The following is a 14,023-nucleotide window of genomic DNA, read 5'->3' on the forward strand; positions in this document are numbered from 1 at the left end:
ACAAGATATGTTGCTGGTGTTTCATCAGTGTGATTGCTCCCCTCAATGATCCTTTCATTAGGCTGCAATGGCTTTCGTTTGGGCTCAAATTGGTAACCCAAAACACCAAAGAAAGGTTCATAACTCTCCTCGTCACCATTAGAAGAATGTTCGTTACGTCGGATTCGTCGCTGCAACTAGAAACAAAATTGTCCGCCATCATCGCCACTAGAGCTGGGAATCTTTGGGCACCTAACGATTAGATTACGATTACGATTCAGATGGTCCGATTCGATTCTAAAACGATTACTGATGCACCCCCCCCCCCCTTTTTTTTTTTTTTTTTTAAATATTTTGTACATTTGTTCCAAAATTGTTCAAAAATACTCTCAGGCTAAACCAAACTACTATTTCAGTATCAAGTTAAAATATAGCAGTAAACAAATATACAAAAATAACATTAAATAAAAAACTCCAGTCCCCATTCTGTATCAGCAGCTTTAAACTACATTCAATTAATTTAATGTTGTGAATCAACCGTTAAAGTTGTTAAAATTGCTCCCGTTAATCCATAATTTCCTTTTGTCAACTTTCGACATGTGAAAGTTTTAAAACTATTTTAAAGATAGATTCAAGTCAATATTTTACCGATTTAGGAGTATTTTAGATAAAAAGTTAATTAGGTTTGCTTGGAAGGTTCGCTACAACAGCCTTGCAGAGAAGTGTACTGCTTTAAGATGGCGGCCGTTTACTACGTCTGCATCTACCTTTTTGTAGATGTGCTGCAAACGCTACCGCTACCGTAGTGCATCTAGTCTTATATAAATGATATCTACCGTAACATTATGTGGATGACGTACTTTTGTAGCAGCTTCAGGTATGTTGTTGTGTTTTTTTATCTCGTGGCATGAGTTGAGCTAGAGCCGTGAGTTGAGCATTGGCATTACCCGAGGGGCCAGGTAATGAGAAGCATGATGTTTAGCTACTCTCGCTCCGTTGCTCATTGACCGCGCGGCGCGCTGAGTGTGTTGTACTTCCGCTTTACTTGGCATATTTCAATAATCGGAATTTGGATGTTTGTGAATCGTTCTCGAATCTTCCACGGCCGAATCGCGAATAATCTAAGAATCGGAAATTTTGCACACCTCTAATCGCCGCCATTCAGTACTAAGCACTGAGCCTGTTGTTTCCTTGTCGTGACATCACGCACACAATATGCTAGATTTCCGGGATCTCGGGGGCGGGTCCTTTTAGCTTGACAATTGATCCAAATTTCTATCATTTTCTTGGTGTTGCGATGTGTGTAATTACACAAAGTGGCATGATATGAATTCAAAAGGCATGCGTTGATGGATAAATGATGGAATATTAGCATTTCCCCAGGTGTTGTCATACCCTTTAATAATACGTATGTGTTGTCTATATGCGCCAGTGTGAGAAACCAGTTGACCTTTTGATGTGTTGCTGCCACCTGTCAGTCAAAATAATTCACTGCATCTAATTTGTGACAATTTGGCTCACAAGTCATTTACTTGCACAGTGCTGTGTCTATCAGTCGCATTGACACTCGTGAGTGCTTTTCTGCCTTGGAAATATATGTCTAAGTATTTTACGTTTACAGTAACCTATTGATGCGCAGTATATGCATACATCTGTGGAGAAAAGTCATATGTACAAAACTTCTTAAGTCTTGTTGTTGTATTATAGAAGCCAGACTATCCTTAAGGCCAGTCGTAGTTCAAACAAGTTGTATTATCTATATAATAGTTGTGTATGTAAGTGTGTGGTACAGTTTGTATAGAGTATTGAATATGTATATGTTTCTGTGTTATAGTTTTACAATATGAAAATGAGCGACTTCACATAAAGGCAAGAAAAGACCAAGACTTGTGGTACATTCAGTGTTAGCTGGCTGTTGGGTAGTACACAAGGAAACGCACTGTTTTCGGGCAGTACGTTTAAATGAATATATATAGCTCACTATTTACGCACTATTTGCTAGAAGTCATTTAAAATAGCACGTCAAATAAAAATTGTTCCCTTACACGCTTTATTTTGAAAATCTCATCGGTTCTCCTGTTGCAAGCTTGTGCCTGACTACGTTGGTGCAGAGTTGGAAATGGGGAGAAATATCCACAGAAATATATTTCAAGTTAAAGAATGTAATTCTGGTTTAAGCCTGTCAAAATGACCTTAACATTGACATTCACATAGCATTTCAGTTCTTTATGGTGTGTGTTTGACCCGAATCGTGGCGTACCAGAATAGCATTTGTTCATTGCTAATATCACTGGTTGTAATTTCAGATGAGTATTTTAAAGTATTAGGAAAAGATTTAATTGGTCAACGGATGAGGGTCCCTTTACAGCCAGACTAATATTGTTGTGGTAATGTAGTACGTATTAGGGCCAAATAAAGAAAAGGGCTATGACATTATCCTGGCTAATGAAATATTTCAAATAGATATTTGTTATGGTTCTTCCTGGAAAAATATGTGGAAAAAACAATTGTCATTTATCATGATATGAACTTTGAAGCAATTTCGCCACGGCACAACATATTGGGACTGTCCGACTCCGATGTAGTCCATCAACACCACAGCTTCAAAAAATCCTAGACGAAACCCTGTAGTTATTTTGAGATTTACGCGAAAATTCGCGTTACGTCACAAGCGTCAGAACGGAACTCGTTCATAACCCGAGGACTACCTGTACTTTGTATGGTGGCACATTAGACACAACATGGCGCCTGAACACCCGCGACACTGTCTCAGCAATCTCATACTGATAGCTCTGCAAATACTTAGGTCAATAGCTCCCAGGACTTTGACCTCAAGTAATTGAATGAAAAGAAGAGTAGAAAAAAAATTCCCCACATACCTTCCTGTTGCAAATAAGGGATGAACATCATTGTGACTGCAGAGCTCAGCGTTTGGCTTGAGCTTCCTGACACTGCATGATGGCTACAGCTGCCAATGCCTAAAATCGTAAATGCTTATGAAGCAGTGGTTAATCCTACCTTCTGAACTTCAGAAGGTTTAAGTACATACCTGACAAAACACTCATCTTTTGGGTGACAACTGTAAGTTTTCCTTCCGATCCTGAAACCATGGCACCATTACAGTACACATTAAATAAAAAACCATGTAGAGAATTGTCTAAATAGCAAATGTCTACTTCACCTCCAAGAATCTTGAAAAGATGTGTGACAATTTCCTGTACCGCATTGGGATCACTGCACTGTCGGGCTAGGTTCTGCAAGGCCTGGACTGCTTCCTCCATTAACTGCACATTGTTGGCTTTCAGTTGGCCTAAAGCAGATGGAACTATTTACTAGATATACGTCAAACTTTTTTTTTACCCCATGTTGAAAATACACCCAACCCCACATCAAACAGAAAAATTGAGAAAAAATACACTCCAATAAAAATATTTTTAAAATCCCTTACTTGCTATAGCCTTTCCAATATCCATGGCATACTGACTGAGATCTATAGTCAGTGCTGACAGCAAGCAGGAAATTGCTGAGAAGGGATTAATTTAGAGAAGCTCCATTAGGAATTAAGCAAAGGAGAGTGGTTATTAATCATGTACATGAGAATCCCAAAACACCTCACCCCTCATGGCATTCTCTGGACTTCTCAGCATTGTCTTTTGCATGGTGGGGAGAAGCAGCTCTTGGAACTCCGAGTGAGTGACGTGGCGGAGCAGGGAGCCACTTTTATCCAGAATATGCTGGTGTGCTTTAGTCTTGCTCATAAGCACAGACTTCATGTAAAGGTCTAACATGGCCCTCTGGACAAGATAAAGGAGTCAAGATTTAGATCCTTTATTTTTTACACTAAGTACAGTTTATCAAACAAGTGTAATTGCTAAACAACAAACCTTATGTTTTTCAATTGTGGCTTTGTCCTTCTGAGCTGTGCAGAAGTCCAAACAGACACCCAGCATGGCTAGCGTTGTAGGGCTTGGCTCCAGACTCAACAAGGCGGTGATGTACTGATCAACTAAGCCCGAATTCTGGGAAAGAAGACAAAATGTCAGACCACTCCTAAAACTCTGGGCATACACAACAATATATGTCATTAAACTGACTTCCTCGCAAAGATGAGTGAGATTCTTCAGGCTTGACTTCTGAGCAGTAGATTTGGCTCCACCCACGACCTCAGCCACGAGCAGACTCTGAACCTGAACCTGGGTGAACAGCCAAAACAAGTCAGGTAAGGAATTTATGTGCCTGGGAATTTAATACATACTGTAATTACAGTGAATTCCTGCTATTTGTGCCTAACTAACAGCTCTAAATGACAGCTGTTAGATGGTTTTTAGTACCTAAATATTTTTTTTTTTAACCGTCTTTGGTGTGTCACAATATATGTTAGCAGTAAACTAGCAGACATTTATTGGGCAAAAAAAAACAGAATTCCTATTTCGTCCATGATTTAGTGTGATTTAAAAAGTTTTAATGTGTTTAAAAAGCTTTTACATAATAAATAATTAGAATTTTTTAAAAATAAATGTATAAACCAGAGGAGCACTCTTGAGAGCAGATCATCACCGAAGCAGCCAAATTCAAAGCTTCACAATATTTCTGACCTCTGACCCCTTCTCATCATATCACCTACCCCACAAATTGAGTTAACAAGGCTTACATATAATGCAAGTTTGATAATAATCCTATATTTGTTCTTAGGTTATCTTGATCATAAACACACTTATGGAACTGAATACTGACCGTAACCTCTGCCTTCCATTGGTTTCATCTGGTGGCAGAGGTAATTAAGATGTTCATAAAAACAAACTCAAAGTGAATAAAAACAAATACCGCACTCAATAACACCTTCAAGTTGATTTTTTTCTTTACATTGTATTTAATTCATTGCCTGCCATTGGGAGTGATAGATGTCCAATTTAGGGCTGCAGCTATCCAGTATTTTATTGGTCGATTAATCGATGAACTAGTTAGTTCAAATAATCGAGTAATCGGATAAGGAACATAAAAAAAATTAAAATACCCGAACTGAGCCTCAAACAGTATAAAAAATAAATAAATAAATGAGGATCGAAGTACAACAAAAAAACAATTGGCTAACTTACATAGCAAAAGATCACTAACTTGAATGCTATAAAATGCCAACTTTTTTTTTTTTTTTTTTACAATCCTCTTAAAAATAGTTCCAACACATATTCACCACAAAAAACAGCTAAATATACCTATAAACTAAATTACAAATGCATTAAAAAACATTAGCTCAAACAAAAACTTAGCTTATGTTGGTCTTAGCAAGGACCAGCTGGATTCAGCCATGTGAAATGAGGTATGTCATATACACTGTTGCCACTAGAGGACCGTGTATCCACCCAAATCAATAAAACTGAATGCAAACAATTTCAAAACAAACCATTACAACGCCACTTTATTTAAACGAATACTCGAAGAAGCAAAATTTAATTTGAATGTTTTTTCTAATCGAATTACTCGAGTTAATGATATTCGTTGCAGCACTAGTCCAATTCATTTAAACTAAAGGGACTGACTGAACGATCATGTTTCAGTGTCACTGACGGCAATAGACGCCAAATCCATTTTAGAAAAATTGACTGCACATCTAGCGTGCTCAATGGCAGCCAATGACTTCAGTGCCCTATGAAGTTCAAGTGTGTTGGAGAGGTTTACTTATTTAGGAATTGCATATTATGTTATAATTACCACAGTGGCTCTGAAATGTACTCCCACGATCAATCTAATTGAACTTTATTAAAATTGTCAAAATAAAAATGAAGCTTTTCACATACTAACCATTTTATTCCAGGTTGGTCCTTGTCTTTTCTCCGGAGCAGAAAAGACAGAGGGGACTAAAAGGCAGGTCCAAGACAGGCCAATGAAGGCAGCAGAGCCTGTGCTTTTCCTGAAAGTTCAAAGAGTGACTTAGTCAACATAAATACACACGATCATTCAGTCATAAAACTGCAAAACAAACTTAGTCAAAACAATGGAGGAAACGCTGCAATAGCGAATCAAAAATACACACCCTGGCTCTCCATTTTTACTGACAAGTCCACTGTTGAGAAGGCAGTGGAGGAGGCTCATCACCAGAATGTCAGGTTGGCGTTCAGCCAATTGTGCAATGGCAGAGAGAATCTCTCTGCGAGACGCAGCATCCCTGACAAATACAAACATTGGCTTGTTAATAGAAAAACGATAGTATAGGTCAAAACAATAATGTTATAATAAAGTTTTTCTTTACCATACCTATATCTGTGAGGGGTGAGGCAGAAGAGCTTGCAAAGCCCTTTGATGGCAGGCTCTGGTAGCTCTAAAATAAACATCAGGCCAAACAACAAGGTATTAATTGACACTAAATCTCATTTTAATGGAGCCCAAACAAATATTATACAAAAATATCAGCCACAGACTCACCTTTACCCTTTAAACATTGTTTTAGCTCCCCGAAAATCTCCTTTCGCTCTTTCACACTGGCTGTAGTCACTCTTAAAGCAAATTTCTTCAATGTCTCGGAAACCTGCAGGACAAATATCTGTACTATCAGATGTAATGTTTTTGTAGGGGTTACGTTTGGAACATAAAATTTAGATTAGTATGTTATCTGTATTAGTATACTACACATACTATATATTATTTAAGAATAACAATCCGTTCTCCATCATTGGCTAGTTTGTAGTGTTAAACTTTTACAAACAACGAGAGCATGCTTTACAATATGTGATTCATAGCATACAAACTTGATCAAAATCTTAAGACCAGTTGTAAAATTGCTAGAATTTGCATTTAACACATTTGGATCCTAATGAGGGTTTAAGTACAGCAGCCACTGAATAGAAAAAAGCACTCCAGATAAAAAAAATAATAAAATAAAATTTCAAATAAAAATAATATTTTCAAATAATTTAAAAATGTTTTTAGGGGAGGGCAATTTTATTTTTGCAAATGCATTTTTTCTTTAATTGAATATTTTATTTTATTTAATTTTTTGATTGAAGCAACTTTTTTTGGGGGGGGGGGGGGGATTGAATGATTTCGACACAAAATGTCCAACCCATAATATGGCACAAACACAAAAAGGACTGCTTCAAAGAAAACATTTTCAATGAAAAATGAAGTGTTCAAATTCAAATTTTTGAGTCTCAAATATTTTTTCGCATTCAAAAATTTTTTTCTATAATTTTTTATTTTTTGATTGAAGGCATTTTTGTTTGTTTGAAGCAACTTATTTTTTGATTGAATAATAAAGACAAATTTCCAAGCCAAAATGTGTCCCAAACGGAAAACAACATTACTTCAATCAAAAAAGTTGTTTCAGTAGAAAAACTTCACTTCAATCAAAAAAAAAAAAAAATTAAAGCAAAGACACAGTTTTCAAATGCTTTGTTTTTTTAAAGTCAAATTTAATTTTGCATTCACATTTTTTTTTTATTGCAGTGACTTTTTTTGATTGAAAATATATATTTTGATTTAAGCAACTTTTTTATGATTGAATAATAAAGACACAAATCTACCTCCATACATATTCCCATAGAGCAGTGTTTTTCAACCAGTGTACCACGGCACACAGATCGTCAGGTGTGCCGCGAGAAATTATCCAATGTCGCATTTATATAAGTGTGCAGATGAGCGAGGTATTGCTCGTGTCGCGTTCAAGAACTGCTCGGATTTCGGGCCACAAGGGACCTTGCTGTCTGCGACAATGTGGACCCTAGCAGGTCTACTGCACATCATTTGGTTGGACTCGTTTTGTGTCGGTGTACTCGAAAGTGTCCTTTCTCTTTTATCCATATGTGACGACTGTCAATCCTCCAACCTGTGTTTTATTACAACACATTGTTGAGAAAAGCAAGGTGTCTAATGGCTACAAATCCGAGCAGTTCTTGAACACGACACGAGCAGCTATCCAACAGCGCCATGGTGCCAAGCAAGTTTAAATGTCATCTTGAAACGAAACACACGTCGCTTCAAAACAAGTCGATGGACTATTTTGTTCGCCTTTGTGAAAACTCAAAGAAACAGGCAACTTTTTTGAGGAAAAACTACAAAGGTAAATGAGAAAGCCCTCAAAGCCAGTTACGTCGTTGCTGAACTTGTTGCTAAATACAAAAAGTACCACACTGTGACAGAGACATTAATACTACCTACCTGCCTGCAAAGCAATTGTCTGCGAGATCCTCAAGTCCCCCTGTCTGGTAATTCTGAGCTTTTTCAAGCCTAACTATTTTTAAAAACAAAAAACAATAAAAACAGAGAAAGACTGATAGCTGTTGAAGAATAAGGATATCGACTTTGTGTTCATCTTAACAGGCTCAAGTTTCACACTGAGTAAGTATGCATACTGAGAAATTATTTTACAATTAAATAAACCGTACAGAAAATAATTTTGGAACATTTTTGGTTTGTGGTGTGCCGTGAGATATTTTTCCAATGTAAAAATGTGCCGTGACTCGAAAAAGGTTGAAAAACACTGCATTAGAGAACATTTGGGGATGGATGGCAAGGGAAGTTGATAAAAATGTTTGGTTGATGCCATTCGTGAAGCAATATTCACCACTTGGAAGCTAGTGGGAACATAGCTCCTGGAAAGACTCGCATTAGTCATGTCCAAACTAATTTTTGAAGACATTAACAAGAACGGTGGAGCTATTCATTAGTGAGTCTTGCTGAAAAGCATGTTTTGTTCTGGTTTGCAGATTTTGGTCTTAAACTTTTGATTACCTGATAAACCGACTATTCCAGTTTAATTGTTTTCAAAACATTTGGTTTTTGTCATACTCCCCCTTCTTGATTTTCAATATTGTAGCTCGACTGGAAACCTCATACAAATTCTATCAACTGGTGGTCAAAATTTGACCACGTCTGTACAGTCAAAATTCGCTAATTAGTGTCTAATCAAATATATCATACACTTCAACTAATGATTAACTCCACAATCGCATTGTTTTAAAAACGTGTCCTGTGCTAACATTCTTTCCCTATTTTTACTCGCAAAAACAGATGTTGACTTCAGGCACTCTCAAGAAACGTAGCACTTCGCGATTAGCAATTAGGCTAACTAAATTCTGCCAACGTGTTATTCATGAATTGGTAACACATTAATCCTAGATCGATGATGGCATTGGGACGACATCGAATGCGAAGGATTAAATACTTCATACAATTTCGAAAACAGAAAAACGTGTTATGAAAAGCCAGCCAGTCAGCCACACATACCTGCATGTCCGCTGCCATGTTGCCGGTCCTACCACCGGAAGTACTTGATACGTCACTACTGGGTTCCGACTTCCGACTCTGCCACTTCTAGGCGCATTGCACTGGAGTTCTAGGTAGAATCAGGGTAGGATGCGTCCTGCTACAATATGATTGGTTTCAGCAACAGAGTAAGGCACGCCTTTTATTTTCCAAGCAGTTTTTTTTTTTAATTAACACAATTATACACATTTACATTCAGAAACGGGCTCACACATTTTCAGCATTCTAACAATAAACCACAAATAACACTCTCCATCATTATATACAAATTTCTACTTGTTTGCCATGTTTGTATTCAAACAAACGCGTCAGGACACAACATACACCCCCCCACACACACGCCCCTCCCCCCCCCACACACACTTGATCACAGGGCTTTACAAAGAAATATTAACTTTCTCAAACAATGACACTAAATTGAGAGCTTTTTGCTGCTTGATCAATTTCAGAGATCTATAGACCCTACCCACGTGACGTCACAACTCCGACCTCCTGACTGGTGCCGCCCAATAGACCCTACCCACGTGACGTCACAACTCCGCCCTCCTCCGCCTTACCTGTTACGGCTACGTACATTCCTGCTATTTACGGCGTGTTTTTCTGCTCGTTAACATTAATAATCAAAATGGTGAAGGTGTGTGTGGCGGTCGGTTGCAATAACAGAGAATATAGACGGAGAGACTTGAAGTTCAACCGGATTCCGAGAGACCCGGAGAGGAGAGAGCGAGATGGGCTTCTGCAATTCGACGAGAAAACTGGGCTCCAAACGATTACCACAGATTATGTAGTAGTCATTTTATATCTGGTAAGATGCATTTAATATATATTTAGAGGGTTTTGGGCTGACAACCACAATTAAGATCATTGCTAGGCTAATCGCCGACAACATACACGTATGTATGTAGTGAGAGTGCTATCGCTAAACCATATAAACATTAAAAGCCCTAGCTCCATTGACAAATGACATGTCATACATTAGACTTGACAGTGGATGTTAGCGAGAACAAAAGATTTTGAATTGAAAATTTCGTAACTCACCTTTCCAAGCACAAGATAGATTCCTGACGAATTTTCGTGGACGAGGACCTGTTTCACCCAACCAGCAACGAAGTATTAATAAGCCTCCAAGCTCTTAAAGTTTTTCAAACTTTCGTGAGAATAGGCTGATTTTGTGTGGACAAGATAGTTTTAAATATCAGGGTAGCTAGCAGATGTCTGGCAAATACGGCGCAGACAGCGGGTCGAAAAACATCGATTTAGGCATCAAATATGGATCTGGCGAATGGATAAACTGAAGCTTTTCCACATAACGCCTTTCATGCAACGCATCAAGTGAGTTTACGGCATCCGAAAGCACCGGGTCTTCCATGAAATGCATTATAAATTGTTCGATCAATTGAGACCATTGATAATACAGACACAAAATGACGGACAAGGGGGCGGAACAATACAGCGATCAAGTGATTTTGTGACGTCGGTGGGTAGGGTCTATTGTCCGTCAACACATCGTGTTTACCTGTTACGGCTACGTACATTCCTCCTATTTAAGGCGTGTTTTTCTGCTCGTTAACATTAATAATCAAAATGGTGAAGGCGCGTGTGGCGGTCGGTTGCAATAACAGAGAAGATAAACAGAGAGACTTGAAGTTCTACCGGATTACGAGAGACCCGGTGTTCTGCCAAAATCTGCTACATCGGCGAAACGTGCTACATTAGTCGAATTTGGCATCCAAAGTAGTACCGTGCGCTCTAAACTTGTATTGTTTAGATGCATACAGGAATAACGTACTAAAAATGCCAGCAGAAAATACTTAAATGTAGTTAGATCAAATAAGGACGGTTTAAATACGCTACGTGACTAATGTGGTCAACTGCTTCAAAACTAACACAAAAAAACACAATGGTTAAAAGTATGAGAGAGTAATACATGCAAAAAGTATCTTTGAGGCAGTGAAAAGGTTCTAACTAACTAAATATAAACAAACAAAGTGAGTACTCGCAACTTCTAACCGATTTGCGCATGCGTCTGGATGCATGCGAAGCGCGCTGAGCATTGTGTAGGACGTTTCGCCGCGTAGTAAGGAATGGCCGAACACCGGTGAGGAGAGCGAGATGGGCTGCTGCAATTCGACGAGAAAACTGGGCTCCAAACGATTACCACAGGTTATGTAGTAGTCATTTTATATCTGGTAAGATGCATTTAATATATATTTAGAGGTTTTTGGGCTGACAACCACAATTAAGATCATTGCTAGGCTAATCGCCGACAACATACACGTATGTATGTAGTGAGAGTGCTATCGCTAAAGCACAAGATAGATTCCTGCCGAATTTTCGTGGACGAGGACCTGTTTCACCCAACCAGCAACGAAGTATTTATAAGCCTCCAAGCTCTTAAAGTTTTTCAAACTTTCGTGAGAATAGGCTGATTTTGTGTGGACAAGATAGTTGTAAATATCAGGGTAGCTAGCAGATGTCAGGCAAAGACGGCGAAGACAGCGGGTCGAAAAACATCGATTTAGGCATCAAAGCTTTTCCACATAACGCCTTTTATGCAACGCATCCAATGAGTTTACGGCATCCGAAAGCACCAGGTCTTCCATGAAATGCATTATAAATTGCTCGATCAATTGAGACCATTGATAATACAGACACAAAATGACGGACAATGGGGCGGAACAATACAGCGATCATGTGATTTTGTGACGTCGGTGGGTAGGGTCTATACCCAGTGTCGTCAGTAACGCGTTACTAAGTAATGCGTTACTGTAATCTGATTACTTTCTTTAGTAACAAGTACCGTAATCTAAAGCGTTCATTTTTCCAAGCCAGTAATCCGATTAAAGTTAGTTTCCCTAGTGCCTGTGCGTTACTCTTTTGTTTTTGCCTCATAATGTATGTAGAATGAAGAATACTGTAGTCATGTACGAAGAGCATTTCTCATCGGGGGGAAAAAACGGGTCACGTGTCGTACGGTGCTGTATGAGGCTGAGCGCTGTCTGCCACGGCGGTCAACAACATAGCATTCTGACAAGGCAGCGAGGCTAACAGTGAAAGACAGGATATACACGGCAAATGGATGCCTTTGCTCACTGGAAATACAGCCATTACTTCACATTTCTGTCCAGTAAAGATGACAAAAATATCTCCGTGCGTTGCAAACTTTACGCTGGCTAAAAATGACTGTCGGTCGCTAAATCAGCAAAGAAGCACTTGGAATTACAGAACAACGCGACAAAACTCGAAACAGCCTACAGGTAACAAGACAGCCAGCACTTCTACAGTTTGTAACCAACCTGTATGCACATTTTATTGTCAGTGTTTGTAACCATAGGCGGAGTTTTACTTTTGTGGGGCTGGGGGTAAAGCATGTTGATGACAAACAAAAGTAAAAAGTTTGGACACACCTAAACATTTTTACGTTTTATATATTTTCACTACTATTGTAAATCCTCTCTGAATACATCAAAACTATGAACGAACATGTGGAATGGCCAAAAAAAGTGAAATAACTGAAAACAGGTTTTATATTCTACATTCTTCAAAGTATCCACCTTTGAGGTGTCGCCAAACTTTTGGCCAATACTGTATATATACATATATATAAAACTGTTCAAGCTCAGTTGTTGTTGGTTGCGTTTGAAAGCTTAGGTTTACAGAAATTCTAAATATCCATCTTGCCTCCACAGGTGTAGTTTTGGCTTAGCAAAGCAAAAGCTACTGTCTGATCTGCTCGAAAAATGATTTTGACCCATTATGAAATACGTTGTAGGATTCTTGTTCATTTCATTAATTTTTGTTGTTTGTTTTATTGCTTTACAACTTTTATTGACAATATTTTAACAGCTAGATTTTTATTTTAAAGGGGAAGTTCAGAATTTTTGACATTAGGCTTTATCTTGGAGTTAGCGGGGGTTTTATTTAGTCGTTGGAGTTGATTTGAACAAATTCTGTGCAGTTTGTCAGTTATTTGTGAGTTTCAGGGCTCCGGGGTGGCTAAGCTAGCCCGAGTCAATGGTGGTTGAAATCAACTCTATCGACAAATTAAACCCCCGCTAACTCAAAGATTAAGCCTTATGTGAAAAATTCAATTACATTTTTTTGTTGTCATTTTTATGTTGAGGCAGCAAAAGGAGAAAAAATGGTAAAAAGTAACTGATAAGTTACTTTTAAAGTAACTTAGTTACTTTGATAATAAAGTAATCGGTTTTAAAGTACCTGCATTTGTGAATGAAGAATTTTCCAAGTAGTAAAATCCCCTTAACAACAAAAACCAAATCCTTATTTTTGCCAGACACACCAAACTTAATAGACTCTACTGTCCACGTTGAAAGATCAATTTGTTTGGACTGAAGCCAGCTCCTCATATCCTTCCAGAACAATTGCACTAGGCCACAATGAAAAAACAAATGATAACAAGCAGGACTGAACGGGCCCTCGCGGTATGGCGCAACTCGGAGCTCAGGCAAAGTGGGACGGCATGCAGGTCGGGGTGGTGGCAGTCGACAAAAGACAGATATCCAGGCAGATATATTGCATGTCTGAATTTTCAGAATTAGTGGCGAGACAAAATGGCGACGGTCATTATGACTTTCCTATTGGACCCCTCTGCTTTAACGAAACAAAATTGTTGATCAGGCACCTGAACACATGTCTTAAAGAGTATATGACACGAGAAAAAAAGTCTTAAATGGCATTATTATGTGAATTAGAATCATATTTTGAGACGATTCGACTATATACAACAATTTAGCAAAGCATAGATGACGAGAAATTAGTCTTTTAA

The 14,023-nt window shown here is 38.4% G+C and overlaps 1 protein-coding gene across 1 annotated transcript in view; it reads right to left on the bottom strand.

Annotated features, from left to right (window-relative positions):
- The window catches only part of gcn1 (GCN1 activator of EIF2AK4), a 63,475-nt gene extending 54,148 nt beyond the window's left edge, over nucleotides 1-9,327 (bottom strand). Inside the window, exons 1-12 of the mRNA XM_057831853.1 lie at nucleotides 9,199-9,327; nucleotides 6,400-6,502; nucleotides 6,232-6,295; nucleotides 6,011-6,142; nucleotides 5,779-5,887; nucleotides 4,074-4,172; nucleotides 3,864-3,998; nucleotides 3,596-3,773; nucleotides 3,428-3,502; nucleotides 3,161-3,289; nucleotides 3,029-3,079; nucleotides 2,859-2,957 (exon numbers count right to left, since the gene is read on the bottom strand). Coding sequence (XP_057687836.1) covers nucleotides 2,859-2,957; nucleotides 3,029-3,079; nucleotides 3,161-3,289; nucleotides 3,428-3,502; nucleotides 3,596-3,773; nucleotides 3,864-3,998; nucleotides 4,074-4,172; nucleotides 5,779-5,887; nucleotides 6,011-6,142; nucleotides 6,232-6,295; nucleotides 6,400-6,502; nucleotides 9,199-9,216 — 1,192 coding nt within the window. The 5' untranslated portion in view covers nucleotides 9,217-9,327. The remainder of the gene's footprint in view (nucleotides 1-2,858; nucleotides 2,958-3,028; nucleotides 3,080-3,160; nucleotides 3,290-3,427; nucleotides 3,503-3,595; nucleotides 3,774-3,863; nucleotides 3,999-4,073; nucleotides 4,173-5,778; nucleotides 5,888-6,010; nucleotides 6,143-6,231; nucleotides 6,296-6,399; nucleotides 6,503-9,198) is intronic.
- Nucleotides 9,328-14,023: the final 4,696 nt, after the last annotated feature.

This window comes from Corythoichthys intestinalis, chromosome 3 (genome assembly GCF_030265065.1).
Source record: "Corythoichthys intestinalis isolate RoL2023-P3 chromosome 3, ASM3026506v1, whole genome shotgun sequence".
Classification (NCBI taxonomy): domain Eukaryota; kingdom Metazoa; phylum Chordata; class Actinopteri; order Syngnathiformes; family Syngnathidae; genus Corythoichthys; species Corythoichthys intestinalis.